This window comes from Peromyscus maniculatus, chromosome 17, assembly GCF_049852395.1.
Source record: "Peromyscus maniculatus bairdii isolate BWxNUB_F1_BW_parent chromosome 17, HU_Pman_BW_mat_3.1, whole genome shotgun sequence".
NCBI classification, from domain to species: domain Eukaryota; kingdom Metazoa; phylum Chordata; class Mammalia; order Rodentia; family Cricetidae; genus Peromyscus; species Peromyscus maniculatus.
In genome coordinates this window covers 6,930,817-6,952,714 of record NC_134868.1, presented here as the reverse complement: position 1 = coordinate 6,952,714, position 21,898 = coordinate 6,930,817, and the positions used below count along the sequence as shown (strand labels likewise).

The 21,898-nt window shown below is 42.4% G+C and overlaps 1 protein-coding gene across 8 annotated transcripts in view; it reads right to left on the bottom strand.

Moving 5' to 3' along the window:
- Psd3 (pleckstrin and Sec7 domain containing 3) overlaps positions 1–21,898 on the bottom strand; it is a 539,468-nt gene that overhangs the window by 263,623 nt on the left and 253,947 nt on the right. For 5 of the 8 annotated variants that reach the window (XM_076553255.1, XM_076553257.1, XM_076553256.1 and 2 more), the window contains 2 exons: positions 16,394–17,474; positions 11,940–12,335 (listed from right to left, as the gene is read on the bottom strand). In XM_076553255.1, coding sequence (XP_076409370.1) covers positions 11,940–12,335; positions 16,394–17,474 — 1,477 coding nt within the window. Of the gene's footprint in view, positions 1–24; positions 160–1,806; positions 2,370–11,939; positions 12,336–16,393; positions 17,475–21,898 lie in introns of those variants that run through there. The other 3 variants (XM_076553263.1, XM_076553262.1, XM_076553261.1) reach the window with 3 other exon arrangements.

The window sequence follows — 21,898 nt, the reverse complement described above, 5'->3', positions numbered from 1 at the left end:
AGTAAAAATAGATTTAGTACTTACTCTGGGCTCAGCATTTCCACAAATTTTGTTTAGTCTCAATAGTGATAAATATGTTATCCATAACAACAGACCAGGAACTAAGAAACTATACATAGTTCACACTGCTGCGGAACTGCCAGCCCTTGGTGTGAGGCGAGCCAAAGGGCTAAGCTGGAAATACAGATAAGGCTATGAAAATAGTCGCCACTGCGCAGCAGAGGAACCTGCATCTGGGGAGAGGACACAGGAACAGTGCCCACCCTCCATCAGCCCTTTCCACCTAACTCCTCATGTGCACCCCAGGCCACCTCTGAGTATCTAAGATACTCATACAGCTCTGTTCCCCACATTCAAAGATGCGAAAACTGGCATGCCGTCACAGCCCAGCAGTCAGGAGTTTTCACAAGCATTGATGGATTTGCACTTGCGACCCTCACCCCCTGCTGATAACCTTGCCTGGGAGGCAGCAGCAGAGAAGAGACTGACAGGCGGGTGTGGTAGATGTGCTACCCGGAGCCTGACCACAAAGCCCCTGTATCTTGACAAGGCAAGCTCTTCCACATCCTACTAGTGTCCCTAACCAAGTCCTCTTGCGTGCCTGACATAAGGAAACAGAATTAAACATGGCAATGGTAGCCCAAGTTCACATTTATTGAGCTTTTCCTAGTGTAGACAAAATATGGCAAGTGCTTCCACATTCTGTACTTTAGTCTTCATAATAGCCATCCCTTAGAATAAGTACCATGTTTCATTCACATTTTAATATGGACAAACTGAGCTTCCGGAGTGCTTCAGTAACTTACGAGAGGCCAAACCCTATGAACCAGAGGGAAATTTTAAAGCTATTGGCCTGTGACTGCTAACCACTGGACTATGCCTTCCACAACCATACTCAGTGCATTTTCTATTATTCCTTTATTATGAGGAAAGTGAAACAAAAATATCCAGATACAGGAGGTCAAACTTGATACAGATTGGCCAATAAAACAAATGGTAAATTATTATAAATAGGAACTAAAAAAAAAAGTCTGTGATCAAGTCAAGAAACGCCAACCTGACCAATACATACACACAAACATGCCTGTTAATGTAATCGGCTCACTACCCTGAGAACCGAGGGGCTGGTGCCCTCGGGTTTTGGTGGGCGAGTCTTCTGATCTGAATTATCAATGGGCCACACTCACTCACACCCTGTTCTTCAGTGTCACTGTGGTCCCTTATGCTGTCTCTCTGCTGAACATGACAGCAGACCGAGACCTTTAAGGAAATAAACTGTGGAGCTGGAAGACACTGTTTCCACAGATAACTGGGCAGCCTTTGAAGCAGCAAACCTACTCCGGCCTCCCGACACGAGTCATTTTTCCCTACCACCTGCAAAGCCAACTTTCTTTTCAGAGCAGTTACACAATAGGAATGGCGTCCTCGGGATACAGAATGGCCCACTAAATGAGCAGACTCTGACTGATCACCTCTGCCTGCTACAAGTTTCACCGAGTTTCTAAGAACGCATCCGCAATCTAGGAGTACCAAGCTATGGATAAATCGCCTTAGACATCAACGTGGCTCCACCATTGAAACTCTGCGCGTGCCCAAGCACTACCCTGCAAAAAGTACCCTCCTCATTTCTGTCAGCTTTACTGACAAAATAAAAAGGCATTTTAAGTATTTGGCCAAGACTGCCTTACAGTATTTGAAATTAAATGTTTTCAAGTCCGAGGAATTTTCTATAACTACATTTGTGCATGATCCGGACTGTCTCAGACCAGGGACCAGACAAAGGCAATCAACCCAAATTCCTGTTACCTCTGTCAGGAAAGTCTGTCCCATGAATCTGTCAGGAAAGGAAGAGAACGAGAACGCTTCTGTTCCATCCGCATGGCAGACTTTCATCTCCCCTTCAGGGCTCTTTTAAGGGACTTCTGAAGCGGCTTCTGGGCGAGTACCCGCTGCTACACACTGACTCCACAGTGACATTCTCCCAGAATGCCGCTGGATCCCTGGGGGCTGCCTGTGGGACAAGAACTTGAAAGAAGTTGAGGGAGTCCTGCCCCCTCTTCCCAGCCCTTCCCTCTAACCGGGCAGCTTCCCTCCAACAGCCCTACTTCAAAAGTCCAGACCCAGTGAAGTCACACATGACCTCACAAACCTCCCCCTTAACTCTTTAAAAGCCAGAGGAGAGCTAGGGACAAGGAGAAACAGCAGATGTTTGAGCATAATTAGAGTGGTTGTCGTTAATGGGGGGAAATGATGTTCCGTCAACACCATTCTAAAGTAAGCTACTTGAGCACCGTCTTTTATAAGAGCACAGGGTTTTAGCAGTGCTTTGTTAAAAGGACAGAATCTTTAACAGCTCATATATTCACCTTGAACTAGCCTACAAAACAGATCTAGTTCATTTTGTGGAGAACTAGTGAAGCCGAGTTTGATACACGCTTGGGCGGCTGGTGTTTTTCTGTTTTCATTCTAACTTTGTTTCCGTTTCTCTGCAATCATACTGTGAAAATATTTATTGCCCTCCTGTTCAAATTCTGCTGTAGCCAGCCAGAAGTGGACAAGTCACACTCACAGCTGTCAGACACAGACAACAACTGCCACAAAAGCATCTGCTGGAGGAGAACAGGGACAAGAGTAATTGAGCAATCTGATCCAGACACAGCCTCCAGACTCAACTAATGGATGCCAGAGTCTCTACCAGAGCTCCTAAAGGGAAAGGGGACTCAGCTGGCCACAATGATTTTTTTGGCTATTTTCCTTTCACCTAGGCTATTTTGTTGAGGTGGGAAGAGGAGGAAGAACTAAGAGTTACCTTATAAACAAAAACACATAAAATCACATGCACTCAAAGAACACGTAGTATGCACTCTTGAAAAAAAAAAAGATTATACTTTCCATACATCAATTTTTATTCCTGAATATGCGCCCAGGCCTAGAGAAACATGTTTACACAGGAAGCTGTGTGTTATATAAGAGTAAGTGTATCTTGCCATGCTGTTAGAGAAAACAAAAATACTAATATAAGAAAATAGAAGCATCATTATAATGTATTCATATAATGACTACTCCATATCAATGAACGGGTATGTTAGAGCTTAAGAAAATAAATGCATTTCAAATGTTGAGGAAAAAAAACAGAAATATCACAGGAAACAGATGACATCCATATACAGTCCTAACCCATGTGAAAAGACACAACCTAATGTTGATGGACACGTGTCCAACAGGAATGATCAACATCAACTGGGCCAGTTACCCTGCCTCAAGGAGGAAAAGAGGTGAGAGGTGGCCCTGAGTCTGCACTGCAGGTGTGATCCTTTCTCTCCTAAACTGAAGGGTGAAACCACAGGCTGGCTATTTCCCGCACTGTTTGGAGTGTCTACAATGTTCCCTAACTTGGAGAAGATCACCTGTGTGATCTCTTCATTTTTAAGAGAAGCAGCACCCGCTCAGCATGGCGAGTAACAAACAGGAGAAGAAGCTTTTGTTCCCGACTCCCAGTTGCCAAAATCTAAGCAGTGGCTACTGATTCGACCAAAGTCTCTGAGTCTGTCATTCTGTCTATCTTGCCACCCTGCTGTCTCATACCACCACAACCAGTTCCATATAACCACTTCCTTCAATGTCCACCTCACAAGGCAACACTTCCAGGACACTGTCTGTGACACCACACTGTAAGCATCCTGGTCGGGGGCCTCAGCCTGGCTCCCCAGGCCCAGCACTGGAGTTATCTGTGAAGCAGCTGAGAACAGTTGCTCCTTGAGTTCCTCAGGGAATAGCGAAAGTCCAATGCATTCCCACCGCTGCACCAGAGGTCCTCTGGGGCCCCAAAATAAGACCTGAGAACTTTATAGCCTAGTAGGTGAGATGGAAACCCTAAAATACCTAAGTGATTGCCAAGTGATATGTATTTCTAAGATTTTGTTTCACAATATAATTAATTCATTCAATATCTCTTCTCCTCTCTATCCTAAAGATTAAAATATTAATCTTGGCCAGAAAATGTCACAGTGTTTGTGTTGACATTATTAAGTATTTAAAAGGCAATAAAAACTGCTATTATAACTCCTTACCTTCAAGTAATCTAAGACTTAGAGTTATTATTACACATATACAATATAACTCCATTTTACCACAGTTCATTCATCTGGGATGACTTTGAGAACACTGTAAAGATAATTCAAACTCTATTATTACTGACAATATAAATTTTGAAGACTCACAACATTTTAGTAAATTAACTCATACTATATTGTTACGATGTTATCTGGAATAAGAAAAAATGAGGATGAAATGTGAACTTAAAATTACGCACACTTCACTATCAAACATAACAGCATTCTCACCACTGTGAACAAAAATGCCTTAGACAATGTGAAAAGAGGAAAGATTTATTTGGGCTCAGTTTCATGGGGTTTAGTGTAATCGCTTGGTCCCACTGCTATGTATCTGTGGCAAGGCAAGACCACATAGCATATGGGAGTGCATGAGGCCAACAAAACTGCTCACCTCACGAAGGCTGAAGGAAGGAAGGATGGAGTCCTACCATCCCTATGAAGGGCATGCCCTCCCTCTCAGGACCTCACTTCCTCCACTAGGCCCAGCCCTCAAAGGTTCATCCACCTCTCAATAGCACCACAGGCTAGCAACCAAGCTCCTGAAGATACTCAGGAGCCAGATCATATCATTGTTCTCCTGGATGGAAACGAAGGCAGCCCCTATATTTCTAGAGGAAACGTGAGCACCATTTGTACTACGCCAGATATAGAAAAGATCATTTCTTTTTTTTTAAAGATTTATTTATTTATTATGTAGACAGTGTTCTGTTTGCATATGTCCCTGCAGGCCAGAAGAGGGCACCAGATCTCATTACAGATGGTTGTGAGCCACTATGTGGTTGCTGGGAACTGAACTCAGAACCTCTGGAAGAGCAGACAGTGCTCTTAACCTCTGAGCCATCTCTCCAGCCCTATATTTTTTCCTTCCTTCCTTCCTTCCTTCCTTCCTTCCTTCCTTCCTTCCTTCCTTCCTTCCTTCCTTCCTTCCTTCCTTCCTTCCTTCCTTCCTTCCTTCCTTCTTTTCGAGACAGGGTTTCCCTGTATAGTTTTGGTGCCTATACTGGGTCTATCTCTGTAGACCAGGCTAGTCTCAAACTCACAGAGATCTGCCTGATTCTGCCTCCTCGAGTGCTGGGATTAAAGGTGTGTGCCACTGCCACCCACAAAAGATCATTTCATGTTCATAGAACATTCACTTTGACTCAGCTCTGCAGGGAAGATTCTCCCCACCACAAGCACATTACCTATAATAGACCTGCAAGGACTCTGTGCTGCTTAGCTTTGTACTCTGCCTCTAATCAGGTTCCAGTGAGTTCTTCTTAAACTTCAAAGTGCTTCCATATCCCACAGGAATGCAAATGCAACGAAGTGGGTTCAGAGTGAGGTCTGGGATACCCTAAGCTCAGGTCTATGCTGCTAGTCTGAGGACCACACCTAGGAGCGGCAGGAGGCTTGACAACCCAGGCTGCACATCACAATCACCTGACAAGCTGTCAATGTCCAGGTGCCCCCCAGAGTGAAAACAGTCCAGAATCTTTGGAGAACCAGAAACTGAGAGTGATGCCTGTATTTCTAATGAGCCTTCAGTGTTGAGAACTGTAATTCTACAATTATACAGATCAAAGATGCTCTATGGCCCAGTGAGTCTGAAACTTCAACATGTGTAAGTGTGTGTGTGTGTGTGTGTGTGTGTGTGTGTGTGTGTGCATGTTCGTATGTATGTGTGTGTGTGCACACACACATGTGCACACATTGAAAGAGAAGAGTTCCTATTCTGCCTTTTAAGCATCTCTGCCTCAGAGGGTTCCTTTGTCAGTATGAAGATGTGCTTAAGCCATATGTGGCAAAACTAATCTATAAGGATCTTTGAACCAAGGAAAATATAAATTACCTCTTCTGTCTTTAAAGTGATAGCCTACGACTCTGTTGGTGTTTGCTACCCTTCAGCTAAAGCACAAGCTGACATCTAACTTTGTCATGAACTCCATCAAGCATCATGTGAACGTCTTATACCGCTACTACTGTGTGGGAGAAATGGCTTAGGATTGTCAAGCCATCTGTTGGTACTGTTCCTCAGTTCATTGTGCTGCTGCGTCAGCACTAATGGATGGATAGACTGTGTTTTGCAAATCCATTGATGGTAATTGCAAAGAGCCTGTTTCAAGCTGGAGAAAGTAAACACTGAAGTGCTTTTCTCTAAATCTGCCCAGCATACGCATTCAGGAATCCCTGACAGACTCTGTATAACGCAGAAAGTCACAAGTTCGTGTTTGTTCTAGAAAGATGCAACTGTATTCTCAATTTTCCATTTTTCTTAAAAGCTGCTTTTAGTTTTTTGAGGAAGTATCTCACGTAGGCCAGGACAGGTGAACCTTGACCTCACTAGGTAGTTGAGGCTGGTCTTAAACTCCTAATCCTCTTGCATGCTGGGATCCTGACATGTACCACGAGGCTTGGCTCAATGTATTTTGATTGAGAAGCTAATTAATTCTGAATTAAAATGGTAACACCTATTAGATTAAATTGGATTAGATTAGATTAGAATGTAAAAATCCCCACCACCAAAAAATGACAACGAAAACATTACACTGAGGTTGGATAGAGAATTGTTACAGCATCTCAACCACATGAAACGTAACCTTCAAGTTTTTCATTTAAAGTCATGACTCCTTGTCAGAACTCCCACCTCCACACCTTTATTACTTGAAGTTGTGTTTCATAAAAGACATCCAAGGAGCCAACATCTCAACCCTCAGACCAAAATATGCAAAGCCCTTGTAAACGACATTTTGTATAAAAATTAAGGACACACCATGATCACCCAGGCTCTCCTATGTGTAAGCAGCCTCACTCATCCTGCTCCCTTTGAAAACTGCAAGTCACTAAAAGGGTGATTCCACAGTCTTCCCAGGGACCTTCAATCCGACATCCCACCAGCCCTTCATCAATGACTAATCATCGCATGTCTCAAACGCAACATGTTTAAAGCTGAACTTGCCAGGTGACGCCTACAAATAGCGATTCTGCCCTTAATTTCTGGATACTGTGAGTCATCCATGCATGAAATCTAAAGTCACTTTGACCAACCCCACCTGCCCCATATTGAAACACTGACCCAATCTTTGTGCTTTTTTTTCTTTACCAAGATTTTTCTTATCTACTTTCCTATTATTTTTTGGACAATTACTCAGCAAATTCATATACCAAAACTAAGTTGGTTGGTAGGGATATTTCTACTTTACCAACAAGGAATCAGTTTCCACAAATAAAAAGACTGAATGCCAAGATGAAAAGGCCCACAATCCCCAAGTTTATGTCCCAGCCCCTGACCCTGTGCCCCCTTAGTGAACAATGCTTTGTATAGGAAAGTGATGTTGAGGAATCCTCTGCTTGCTCAGGGCTGGGCCGTCTGTGCTGACCGCTCTGAAGGCAGCTAGAGGGTTGAGGAGTGGCTTGTTGACTCTCAGGCCACTACTCTTGTTAGCAGTGATCTCATTCACTGACCTAAGCATCGGACAGACACTAGCAGCCACTTGACTATCCTTTCTTGGTTTCCTTTCGCTTCATCTCTCTCGTTACTTCTTCCTTTGCAATAGTTACTATTCATTTCATTTTCCACTAGGGGGAGATTCCTAGACTTTATAAACAATACATATTCATACCTGCCAAATAACTAACAAATACATACAGCCCTACTAGATAACTGAGGTTCAAAATTAGGTTTGACTGACTGTGACTCTACAGGAACTCTCAAGTGGAAAAATACCTAACTTCACCACTACAGCCACTTCAGAAGGTTAGGAAGACAAAAACGAGTACCTCCTTTTCTGCAGAGACAAAGCTTTAGACCATAGAAAAACTGTAAGAGATCACTGGGGCCACATCCACCCACCACTAACCCAGGAGGCAGCTGAGTGTCCTACCCCTAAGCATAGATGAGAAGTTCAGAGTTCCAGAAGCCTTCTGAGACCCAATAAAACTAACATTTCACTCGAGCACCAGCTAAACTAACACCACATCACTGTATTCTCTTACTTTAACAACTAGGCATATGAAGATTCCTTTCAGCTTTCAAACTGGGATGCTAATTTTTTTTTTTTAAATTATACTTCAACCAATTTCTTTATCACTGCTATTTCAAGTTACGTCTTCCCAAGCAGAAAGGCACCAAGGAAAGAAAAAGGCTTCAGAAGAAACAGCATAGGAAGGGCAAGAAGGCGGCAAAACACCCCACAGATATCAACTTCAGGGTACTGAACAGTGAAGCATTTCCCTCAGGCATATCAGCTGCTCACAGATGCAATTCACCTCTGCTGCCGAACTCCTATCCGAAGAGAAAAATCTAAGAAGCTGAGATGTAAAACGTACTTTTCACACTACAAAGAATATTTTAAGGCAGTTTCTTAGAGTTGAGAGAACCAGAAAAGAAGCTGCTGACAGATTCCTGTATTTGCCATCTCTCGTTGCCTCTGTCCAAACCCAAGCTCAACAGAAAAGGACATTATTCACCATGGCTGTTGGTGACATGACATTTGTGTCTTCAGGTCAGACAGAACTTACTGGTTGGAGTTGTGGTCCTCGGCTGATAGGCCTGCGAGAGAGAAACACCCAGACACAAAGGAACCCATGGGGGCATGTGTGACTGTAAGTCTCTAATTATCCTTTCTAATTCTGGAGCCATGTGACTGGACTTCACACAGCACTGCTGAACCCTGGAGGCCTGAGGCTCCCCAGCTGGACCACTAAGGGAGAGGATGCTACTCTTCGCTCCTTCATTAAAAATATTGCATTACAAAGCAGGGCGAGGTGAGCTATTTCCTGCTGACAGGCAGCTTCCTAGCCAGCAGACAGTCAGAGCATCCTGGATGAATTTAACCATTCCTGTCCAAAGTGGATCCAAGACCTGAGCAGACTTCTTTATTTATATGTGATACTTTAAAATACATAGAGTAGGATAAGTACTCAAACAGTGAACCTTCCCAGCTAAATACTGGAATATGAGAGTTCTAAGGAATTTTCTTCTTTGACATATGTGGGAGAGTAGCAGGGAAATGCCATCTCCTCCTGGCTACCAAAATTGAGAGAGCAAAGGGACTTCTGTTACAGCAACCACTGCCAAACAATTTACCTACACACACATGCACACATGTACACACATAAACATGCACACACACACACACACACACACACACACACACACACACACACACACACACAGAGAGAGACACACACAAACGACACTAACAACAACAAAAACAGTAGCAACCAATTGAGCATCTGGAACTAAGTTCTTGAAAATAGACCAATTCAGACATCTGTCTGTATAGAAAGGAAAGAGAACAAGAAGGAAATAACTGTTATGTAAAAATAATAATTATATAAAAGACCTGGAAGGACAGGACAGTGAAATCACTCATCTAGCAGTTAAGCAGCCTGAAGTCAGGTACAGGATCTGTCACTACCAAGTCACATGGTTTTGGGTGATTCCCCCAGCCAAACCAGGACAGTGATTTGTTGTTATTGTTGTTGTTATAAATAATGTTTTATAAGGTCCCTTTCAAGCTGTAAAACTCTGCCTACCTCTAACTACCTATTCCCTGAGCCAACTCAAAGAACACTAAAAAGAAGTGCCCAGCCAGCTGCTCTGTCCCAGCCCCTGGCAGTGCACACGGGAGGGATGGATGACCTTGTCAGGAGTCCTGCAGGAGGAAGCTCCTCTAAGATACTTCTTTCTGCACTGGGATTTGGTCTTTTTGCAACAGGCAGGTGACAGAGCTGACATTTTACCTCAGTCAACAGACATCATTATCGATTCTGACATGGTAAAACACTAGGAGCTACTCGGACTCTAAGTCCTTAACTCTGTCCGTTCTGAGGATTGGGACCTGCGCTTGCTACTTCTGTGTCTACTTGACACAAGCTAGAGTGCTCTGAAAGGAGGGAGCCTCAGCTGAGAAAATGCCTCCAGAAGATCTGGAGTGTTTTCCATAAGATCTAGTGTGTTTTCTTAATTACTGATTGATGGGGAAGGATCCAGCCCATTATGGGTGGTGCCATCCCTGGGTTGGTGGTCCTGGGTTCTCTAAGAAAACGGGCTGAGCAAACCATGATGAGTAAGCCAGTAAGCAGCGCCCCTCCATGGTCTCTACATTAGCTCTTGCCTCTAGGTTCCTGCCCTACTCAAGTCGCTACCGTTGTTTCTGATGATGAACTACTACATGGAACTGTGAGTGAAATAAACCTTCTCTCCCCAAGTTGCTTTAGTCACGATGCTTCATCCCAACAAAAGTAACCCTAGTTAAGACATCACCTATGCCGCCAAGTGATTATTATTTCTTCCAAGTCGAGGTACAGAAGCTACAAATGAAGAAGCCGTCCATCCATCTTTTCTGGGCTGCCCACTGGCTCTGATCTGTTATCTTCCCTGACATCTTTCCTGGGGCTTCTGTGGTAGAGGTCACAGCCTTTGCAAACCACCTTAGCTCTTGACCTAATTTTGTCTGCAACATAAAAACCTTCTATATGCCCCAGAAAGTTGGGTTGGAGATACATCGAATTCTTTTACATACATGATCTACAGCATTTTATCAAAATTTACAGTCACAAGAGACTAAAGTGGCACTCACTATTGAGAGACCGACACATTTCTCCAGAACAATCCAGCCAGAGACACTCCAGGAACATTCTGCTCACAGGCACACCTCTCTTCTAGGAATGCTTGCTCTCAAAAAAAATCTCCTTTCTTTGGGGGCACTCTTCTCCCAGTGACACATCCCTGGAGACATCCTTCTCTTAGGGGGGCCCCTCTTTAGAGGCACCCCTCTTCACGATTCAGAGAGTCTAAATTTGGCAGTCAGAGCCTTTGCTAGGTGCTTTCAGCTATATTAACCCTTTAATTCTCATAGCTATACAGTGCACAGGGTATTACTATCCCTATTTTGAAAACAAAATTAAACCAGGTTTCAGAATGAATCACTAGGTCAGGTAAAACCTTGTACTTTTGAGGCTGGTGTACTTTTTCATTATCTCACCATGACCCAAGGCATTCACTACTCATTTCACGGGGAAGACAACTACAGTATTGAGATGCACTGGTTCTGAATCTGCCCCTCCCAAGGTCCTGAGAACTCTGCTTCGAGCACAGGGCAGACTGTGGGAAAAGAGAGATTTACTGGAGAGCTGCAGTGTGAACAGAATTTCAAAGAGAAAAGCACTGACATTTTTCATACACTTCTAAAGCGCTTGTCCTCATGTAACCTTCCAGATACGTACACAGAAAACACAGTTCAAAACTAAACTCCTAAAACTTACAAGGCGTAGCTTTCCCTTCCTGCTGACAGAGGTGCTACGCGGCAGACCGAGGAACCAAGGTGGCAGGAAACGTAGGTGAAAGGACGGATATCCTCAAGGGGACGCACAACGCCAGATGACAGCCATGGAGCACGTACCCTGCCTGGGCTGTCATTCTCTCTCAGGATGGATGCCATGGCGAGACAGAGGGAGAAAATACCTTGCCAACGTGAGACTAAAGGCTCTTTCTACGACCCCAGCCGCTGTCTACGGGGCTGCACATCAGAGCAAACGTCCACTCACTCCAACTATTGGCTCAGTCTCCATTCACGTGCAGGAACCCAGGAAAGGCCCACAGCTTGCCAATTTGACAAATCACTAGGGTATCACTGGCATTCTCTTGAATCCCAAATTTCCATCTATGCAGTCATTGGCTCATAGCCACAGAAACCTGCCAGATTCATTTAAAATATAACCTCCACATAGATTTCCCAAAGAGAGATTACCACCAAAACAAAAACAAAAACAAAAACAAAAAAACCCAAAAACCAAAAAACCCCACAACCATGAAAAGAATGAGAACGGCGCTGCTACCTTCCCCAGTGGGCAATCTCCTGAGGGCCTTTCCTGTAGACAGAGCTGGCGGAATCATGCAGTCCATTGCTGATCTCTGTAGAGCAGCCCATCACTATGCCACCGTCTGCTGACACACTCAGGACATCCTGATGTCCTCCCACAGAGGTCCTCTCCAAGAACTGACCACCTTCTTTAATGCGCTGCTGTATCATCGGCGTGAGCGGCATTTCAAAGCTAAAATAGCTATCAGGTTCTGAGTACAGTGTCTCTAGTGACTCTGCACTGTAGTATAAGGAAGTGTTGTCCAAAATGGTTTCGAATTGGCTGCTGTACACATCAGTGGAGTCCTCCGTATATCCGGGCCCAAGAATATCATCATCTCCTCCCCTAAGGTGCTCCTCTTGTTCGAGAAACCTGGAAAATTAGTAAAAGTGAAAATTTTCAACATTAACTTTCTTCTTTTCACTTTCCTGCTTTCAACCAACCATAGAGAAAAGATTGTGTTGTGTAAATGTAACTGTTGTATCCACCAAACTTACGGCTTAGTAACATATTTGGAAAGAAAGATATGAAACTTACTTAGGTTAAAATATTCTCTCTATATTATTTTGTGAGTGTTTTACCTGAATGTACGTATGTGACTCATGCATTTCTGGAGCCCACAGAAGTTAGAAGGGGATATCAGATCCTCTGAAATTGGAATTACGGATGGTTGTGAACCTCTATGGGAATTGAACCCAGGTCCTCTGCAAAAACAAGTGCTCTTAACTACTAAGCTACATCTCCAACTCAAGGTTAAAATATTCTTAATACACGTCACTAATCTGTAAGCAATTTAATAAAGTTTCAAACTAGTTTCCTACATCTTCTAATAGTGCATATTTGAAAAAATATTTAATTTTCTTTCAACCAGATCATTTAACTATAATCATTAATTATAAGAGAAGCACATAAATATTATGTAAATTTGATACAGTAAACAATCAGTAAAAAATGCACAGAACTCTCATTGGCTTAGAAACCAGATGCTCTGGGGGAGGAAGCTGTCAGAGTCCAGATGCTGCCCTCTGCTGACATCAAGTAGAACTGCAGAGACTTCAGGCTCACAGCAGGGAAGTAAACTTCTAAAAAGCGACCAACATTGTGCTCTTCCCTGGAGAGGGCTATTTCTCTGGATCACAGTATTCCTTAGTTGCCTTTAGTCCTTTGGGTAGAGTTAAGGTCTCCTGGGCTTTTCCACCCCTGTTCCCGTCCACATTAACACAGTCTGTTGTTGTCCTTGTTCAGCTCATGAGATTTTATGGGTGTAACTTGATATTCCTACCAATGAGTTATCCAGGTCCACCCTGAAGACATACACACAAGTAACACTATATAAACTGAGAAGGTTGTATTTATGTATTTAGGAATATATATATGTATATTCTATACATGTATGTAACATATATGCATATATATGCATGTAACAACAATTAATTTTTTTAAAGTAGACTGAATTTCAAAGAGAGCAAGGAGGGTATATGGGAGGGTTTGGAGAAGGGGAAGAGAAGAGGAAGATTATCATCTTAAAAAAAGAATTTTTTAAAAAGCTGATAAACATGGCCTTTGCAAAAACAGCCAAAATCATAAAAAGCTGGATAGAACTTGGACATGAATATGAAGGAGTGGGGCATCGATGTTAGCATAGAGATGTGAAGAATTAATATCCAGCGTGGTCTTCACAGATGAAGCTGAACATTCAGACAACTTAGGGAAGTGAGTGGGAAACACAGAAGAGATTCACAGCTGTGCTGCCCATTTGCTATGTAAGTTTAGGTGACTGACTTGACCTCTCTGCACCTCTGACTCCTACAGATAGGAAATAAAGCATATATAAGAAGGACCAAGTAAATGTCTCATACATGACTCCTAAGTATCAGCAGACTCCACACTCAATGGTATGGCTGTCTTTGTTGGTATTAACTTATTGTCATTCCATTGTGTACCAAATACTTTTCTGCACTTACCCCTCTCAAAGCTTTTTCATTGTCTTAAAATAACACAAAGATCCTGTGCAGACCTCATTCCCCAGTTTCTCTCTGGCCAGCTGCCTCAGTTGTCCAGTCTCACTTATTAACTTGTTCACAGCAAGATCTTACTCAAGCTGCTACCGGACTTCGCCTCTTTCCTTCCATTCCAGCTTCTCTCTCCAGGAGGTCTCTGTTCTTCCCTTCACAGTGCCCAGACAGTGTCCATGTGGTCAGTCTGGATATCTAGTACTGAAGCCCACAGACCAGGGTTCTCGCACACTTTCCCTGTTCTTTTATGTATGCCCCACATCTAACAGGGTCAGGGACACAACAAGCAGCTTGAAAACATTTCTAGACTAAAAAGGAAGGGGAGGGGAGGGAAGGGAAGAGAAGAGGAGAGGAGGGGAGGGAAGGGAGGAAGGGAAGAGGAGGGGAGGGGAGGGAAAGGAATGGAAGGGAAGGGGAGGGGAGGGAATGGAAAAGAAGGGAAGGGGGAAGAGGAGGGGAGGGGAGGGAAGAGAAGGGGAGGGAAAGGAATGGAAGGGAAGGGGAGGGGAGGGAAGAGGAAGTGAGGGGAGGAAAGAAGAGGGAAGTGGAGGAGAGGGGAGGGGAGGAAGGGGAGGGGAGAGGAGAGGAGGGAAGAGGCGGGGAGTAATCAATTACTAATCTGAACAGCAGTAAAAGTGCACATTTCAGAGTGATGTAAAGACAAGAGCCATATATCAAGGCTACTTTTAACAGAAGGTAGGGATTTTGTGATCCTGATAGTCACTCCAAAGGAACATCGTCTTAAATGTGTCAACTGCAAAGAAAAAGACACACACACACACACACACAAACACACACACACATACACATACAAACACACACACATATACACACACATACACACACGCCACACGCACAAACACATACACAAACATACCACACACACAAACACATACACACAAACACATACACATACAAACACACACACATATACACACACATACACACACACCACACACACAAACACATACAAACACATACACAAACATATACAAACACATACACACAAACATACCACACAGACAGACAAACACACACACACACACACACACACACACACACACATACACACACACACATCCCTTCAGGATTGACATATTTTTTAGCATATAAACTAATAGTTCTCAACCTTCCTAATGCTGTGATCTTTTAATACAGTTCCTCTTGTGGTAAACCCCAGCCATAAAATTATTTTCATAGCTATTTCATAACTGTAATTTTGCTACTGTTATGAATCATAGTGTGAATGTCTGTGTTTTCCAACAGTCCTAGGTGATCCCTGTGAAAGGGTCATTCACCCCCAAGGGGGTCCTGACCCACAGGTTGAGAACCACTTATATATAACTATACTATGTGCAGTGAGGAATGATGGATGGAAAGAAGGCTAACCTTCAAAGTACAGCAGTACAGAACACAACAGATGACTTGTCGAAAGCAATGATCAGACATGAACGGAAGGACTGAAGAAGAAAGACAGCTGTGTCTTCCTTCTATCTAACCAGGCTCTAAAGTGGAAGAGATGTAAGAAATACTGAGGAAGGCTAGAAAATATCAGGAAATGTCAAGTTTACTTAACCCAGGCCAAATATCAAAACACATGCCATCTGTGAGAAGAAGGGATTCATTTGTGAATATCATGGAAGAAGAGAATTGGAGTCTGCTCCGCCTCTGACCTTCCGCGATGTCCTTTCACGCCCCCGAGAACTGCATGGCCCAAACCTCTACATTCAGACAGGAAAGCAGGCTGCACTACAGGCTGGATGCATGCTGCACTGCAACCACTGTCTGCACTGGGAGGAAGGCCACAGAAGGGCTGCAGTGACTCCACATGACATGCATGTCAAAAACACATTGGCAAGGGGAGTGTTCAGCCTCTTCAGCATGGCTGCCCTGATCCTTGTCTAAAAGACAGCTTTATGACATGATGACTTTCCTGTCTTAGAAACTGGAAGGGAAGAAAAGCCTAATTACCCTAATGTATCTTCCACTCTGTGACAACAAGGACAATGAGCATGGCAGCCCTCCCATTTATGCGTAGGGATAAATTGCCACTGGTATGAAACCAAAGACTATAACCATTCCTAAATACTTCATTCCTATACATGCATACCTATAATAAAGTTACTGCATATTAGCCACAGCAAGAGATTTAATAATCATAACAAATGAAACAACTGTAACAATACACTGTAATAAAAGTTATGTAAAACATGAATTATTTACTTCTAGAATTCTCCACTTAATATTTTTGAACATCACAGTTGGCTCCAGGTAAATGGAATAAACCTAGCAAAGCACACTGGCTGTTAAGGTGAGGCTGTGGACCTGTGTGGTGAGTTCCACATCAAGCCAGGACAGTAAGTATCTATAACATGTTCTAGGCATCACAAATAGCATGACAACTCTAGAGCTCACCTTTCTCTGTCTCCCTGGGTATCAAGGTTCTCCTCAAGGTGTTCTTTGCTGTCCTGCAGGAAGACTTCATCCTCTCCACTCTCAGCAAGTGGCACAGGGGACAATGTCCCCAAGCTCGTGCCAGGCCTTGCGGAAGGAACTTTCCAGGTTTCATCCCGAACACTTCCAGTTAAATTAACAGAGTTGCTGCACAAACCAGCCGCTGAGGTGGAATAGCTTGGCCCTTTGGCAAACTCCTTGCTCACAGGAGAGGCTGTCCTTTCCGGTGATTTCTCAAAGCCTACAGGATGTTGGGTCTCCGCCTTCTCTCCTGTCCACAATATCTCTACTCCTTGAAACTCTACATGTTTGGTCCGGCCTTGGCGGCCCAGGAAGCCGCCCGGATCACATCCTCTAGGGTGCGCTCTTCCAAGGTCAGACCTCTGATCTTTCAAAACACCAACTCTGTCCACAGGGTTCTGGCTCCCTGCTGAGCTCCGCAGGGAGGACGTGGGACATACTGGCTCCTGCACACAGAGAGGCCCTTGTTTCCTGTAATTAGTTATCTGGGACAGTTCTGCCTGAGCTTCTTCAGGTAAGAGTGCAGTCAGATCCTCCTGGATGCTCAAAGAAAAATTTTCCTCCGTTGGTACTTCCACTGAAAGAGGTAAACCTGGTGATTTGCCTGGGCCAGCAGGGAATGTTCTATGGGCTCTCTGTGGCTTACGACTGGCAGTACTCAGCTCTTTACTCACCTGCTGACCTGAAAACTTAGCATCTTTGTCCAGTACCTTTGTAGCCTGAAATGTTCCTGAAGCTATTCTGGCTTCTGTAGCTTTTAGAGCAGAAATTAAAGAGTCAATGGGTTGTAAACTTTGTTCCTGAGGGGCATTATTTGGTCCTTCTGTAACACTGTTGAGCGTAGAGTCTTGTCCAGCAAGAAGATGGACATCCTGCTGCTCTGGCGGGTGGCATGGCAGAGACTTGGTATCAAAGTCCAGAGAGGCTCTCAGGCCTTCTCCTCCTCCTTCTTCCATGGTCCCATATTCTGGAAATTCATTTGTGACCGTCGGTGGGAGTAAAGTGCTTCCTCCATGATCGCCTGGGAACGGGACAGAATGGAGACATGACGTCAGGGTCTCCTATGTATTCATGAATAATAGGAGGAGGCAGAATAATGACTCACACCATATTAACCCTACTTCTCAGGAAGTCCCAGGAATGAGACTGTAGGAACTCAGTTCCTTCATATGTGCAAATATTAAAATTATGGTAAGTACCATTATCCAAATGCCACTGGTGAAATAATAAATATTGATGTGGGACATAACCCCAAGCAGCCTTACAAATACACCATGAAATCTGAGACTGGACCTGAGAAAAAGCAGTATTTATTCAAAGTCAGTAAATATTTTCCAGCTAGAAGTCTGCTCTTTCCTGTCATAGGGAGGGAGACATTTTTAAAACTTCCCTGAAGAGTAACAGTGAGGTCCACATGTAAGAGGAAACACAATGCTGAGAAGGGTTTCCAGGATTTCAACTGTGTGTAATTAATTATTTTGCATTTTATTTATTTTATTAATTAATAAAAGTTACATATATTTTTCAAGGTAATTTGTCATACACCTATATCATTGTGGAATGACTAAATTAATCTAATAAGTATATATTAATTACCTCACATAATTGGTATATATATTTTAAATGTTAAAAATACTTAAAATCTACTCTTTCAGTAATTTCAAGTAGTCATGATTAACTGTAGTCACTATATTGTAAAACATATTTCTTAGATTTATTTCTAACTGAAATCGTGTATCCACTGATGGACATCTTCATAGTCTCCACCCTTGTCCTCGGCCTGATGACCACCATTCTATCTTCTGTTCCATGAGTGCAACATTTTGAAAGTTCACATGTAAGGTTACCAACTGCATAAAATTTAATTGCATCATATGATGAATTCCAGTATATAAAGCAAAGGAAACAATATTTAATTAGGATATTTATTATAATCAATAAAATGTCTATTTCCCTATTAAAATGAGACTCAATACCAGAGACCTGAAAATTGGGAAATTCTTTAAATTAAATTTAAAACTTAAAAGTTTTTATGGGAAATAACTCAGGTCAGTATCCAACCTCCCTCTGAACTTGGTTTTTGTTACTGAATCAGGAAATCCTCATCTATGGTATACTAACTTCTATTTTATGAAAGAGAACTTTCGTTGCTTCTGAGCCACTGCAGAGACACAAGCTTCCTCTTTGGCACAGCAGTTAATAAAGCAGCTGACAAATGTCTGAATGTACACACGGAACATGAAAGACATGGCTGGAGGCATCAACAAAATGGGGTCACTTGAAAGCACGTGTTAACATAAGACATGGTATTCCCTGCATACTAAAATTCGGTAAATAGTAATAGTATATCTGAGCATATGGGTTGTTTTGAACTTTTGGAATATTTTGGAATTTTTTTCTTCATTAAACTTGAACCAAATAGTATACAATGTCAGGCACACCACTGAAGTACTTACAGGTTCTCTTGATGGAACTAATAAGATATGCTTTCCTAACTCGGAAAGGAAGCCAACTTTTCAAACCTTGGCTTTAGACAGCTAAACAACTGGAGGCCCTTTCCCTTGGAAATATATTGACATTTTAATTTTTTTCAATAAACAATGTAGTTGACTGCCTCTAAGTGTTTATGTTTATACTCAAAGTAAAATGCTACTCCCTGCCCTAACCAAGAGAACCAACCCTCTGCAATGAAGAGAGGTAAATGCAGAGGTACATGGCTGCTCAAGGTGCTGAGAAGTGACAGTTGATTGCCTAGCCCTAAACAGGACATTTACACCACCCCTCTAAGGTTCAGGGATCACTGCAGAACAGAGGCAAGAATGAACTTCAGAGCAAAAGATAGAGAAAAAGGCTATAAACTTCTGCCTTGTGGGCACAAAATAATCTCACAATAGCTGTGCCTGTCTGCAATACGCTTACACAAGACTGGGCCTATCAACAGTCAATCATGGATCAGGGAAGGGCCTTCTGGGCCTACCCCTGCTTGCTGAGCTATTGGCTACTGCTGGATTCTGGGACAGAGGGAGTTACTGTCTTCAGGGGGAGTTACTGTCTTCATCTGGACACCAAATGAGGAGCCCGCCAGGCTCCAACAGATAGTTCCAAACCCATGGTCACACAAGTGATCCTGATTAAACTCAATGGATCTCAAAATAACAGCAACAAAGTAAGTCCTGAATATGGAAAAAGACCCATAAGGAGGAAGGAGTAATGAGTTAGGAGACTGATTAGAAGGTGGGGGTTACAATAATCAGAATGCACTTTATGCATGTATGAAATTGTCAGAGAACAAGTTCAATAAACATTATAAATTTTTGCTGGGCATGACAGTACAGCCTTTATTCCCAGAACCCAGGAGGCAGAAACAGAAGAATCACAGTGAGTTCAGGGCCAGCCTGGTCTTCATAGCAAGTTAGAGGCCAGTCAGGAAAACACAGTAGACCCTGTCTACAGAGTGAGATCCAGAACAGGCTCCAAAACTACACAGAGTAATCCTGTCTTGAAAAATCAAATAAACAAATAAATAAATAAACAAGCAAATAAATAAATAAATAAACGCTAGCTTTTTAAAAATAATGTAGTGGGACTTTGAGTTTTTAATATTAATATTAAGTTGTGGGATATTATTTAAGATGTGTTACATTTGTTTATGGTGTGGAACATTTGTTTTAATAATGCAAAATGTGCTGCATTCTTTATGTTGCATTTGTTTAACTCTGTGAAGCTCTGTTACTTTGCCTGTCTAAAACATCTGATTGGTCTCATTAAGAGCTGAATGGCCAATAGCAAGGCAGGAGAAAAGATAGGATCAGCTAGCAGACAGAGAGAATGAATAGAAGGGAAAGCAAGAGAGATGGAGAAGCAAGAAAAGGAAGGAGAAGACACTAGGGGCCAGCCACCCAGAGTGACAGGAAGATCACAGAAGTAAGAAAAGGAAAAATCCCAGAGGCAAAGGTATATGAGATAATTTAAGAAAAGCTGGCTAGAAATAAGACGAGCTAAGGCAGGGCATTCATAAGTGTGTATTTATTTGGGAGCTGGGTGGCAGGCCCCCAAAATAGCAAAAGAGTAAAAAACAACCAACAACATTAAGCAGTCTTAAATATACTCACAAAATTATGCAATGATCACCACTTTCTTATTACCCCAAAAATAAATCCCGTATCCATTAGCAATCACTTTTCACTGTGCTCTTTCCTCTGTCCTTGGAAAGCACCGCCTTCTTTATCTTTATGGACACAGGTATTATGAACACTGCATACAAGGTCATTCACACAATAAATGCCATTCTCTTCTCATTTATGCCACAACAACACTGTGTTCAAGATGATTCGAGTTGTAATTATGAGTCAGAATTTTATCACCCTTTTCCATCACACTTCATTTAATTACACAGGATAACATACTTTCTTTATTTACTCATTAACTAATAAATATTTGGGGGTTGTTTCCATTTTGGCTATTATATGTAACAAATCTGTATATGAATTTCTGTATCCACATATATTTTGAGTTCTCATGGTTAAGAGTGGAATTCTGCGGTCAGGGGGTGGACATATTTCTAGTGTCTTAAGAAAGTGTAGAATGGCTCTACAGAGCAACTGCACTATGATGCTTTGCTGCCAGGGAGTCAAGGGTTCCACTAGTGTCTGCGTTTGATCATGGATAACCTCCCTCAAAGGTATAGCGTGGCATTTCACCATGCTTCTGATGGCACTGCTAACTAACGACACTGAACATCTTAGCATGTTTGCCATTTGTATGTCTTTTTTGAAGACTTGTCTGTCCAGATCTTTTATCCATTTTACAATTGTTAATGTCTTTTTTATTATTTAATTATGAAAATTCTTATAAACATCTTATGAGTTGTCTTTTTACTTGACTGGCAGCACCGTTTAAGTTACAAAATTTGTAATTTTGATTAAGGTCTAACTTACCTGTTTTTCTTTGGTTGATTATCTTTTTGTTATATGTAACAAATGACTATTTTATCCAAGGTTAAAAAGATACACTCCCATTTTATTTTAATAGCTTTTATAGAGTTAGCTATTGAAGTTAATCTCTGTGTATGGTATAATTCAAGTTCATTCTATTGCATGTGGACATCTAGTTGTCTCGGCCCTATTTACTGAGAAGACTATTCTCCCTGCTCATTTAATTGCCTTGATACATTTGTGGATACTCAACTGACCAACACAGTAAGTAAGGTTCTATTGTAACTCTCCATGCTGTCACAGTGAGCTGCATCTTCATGCCAGCAACCTCTGTCTTGACCACAGCTGCTCTGCAATAGGTAAAGTGTGGAACCGGGAAAGTATTCCTACTCTGTTCTCTCTTTTCCAGAATGCTCTGGCAACTCTGGGTCCCTTATATTTCCTATATGAGTTTTGGGATCAACTTTCCAGACAGTTGGGATTTTTAACAAGAATGGCAATTAACCTATAG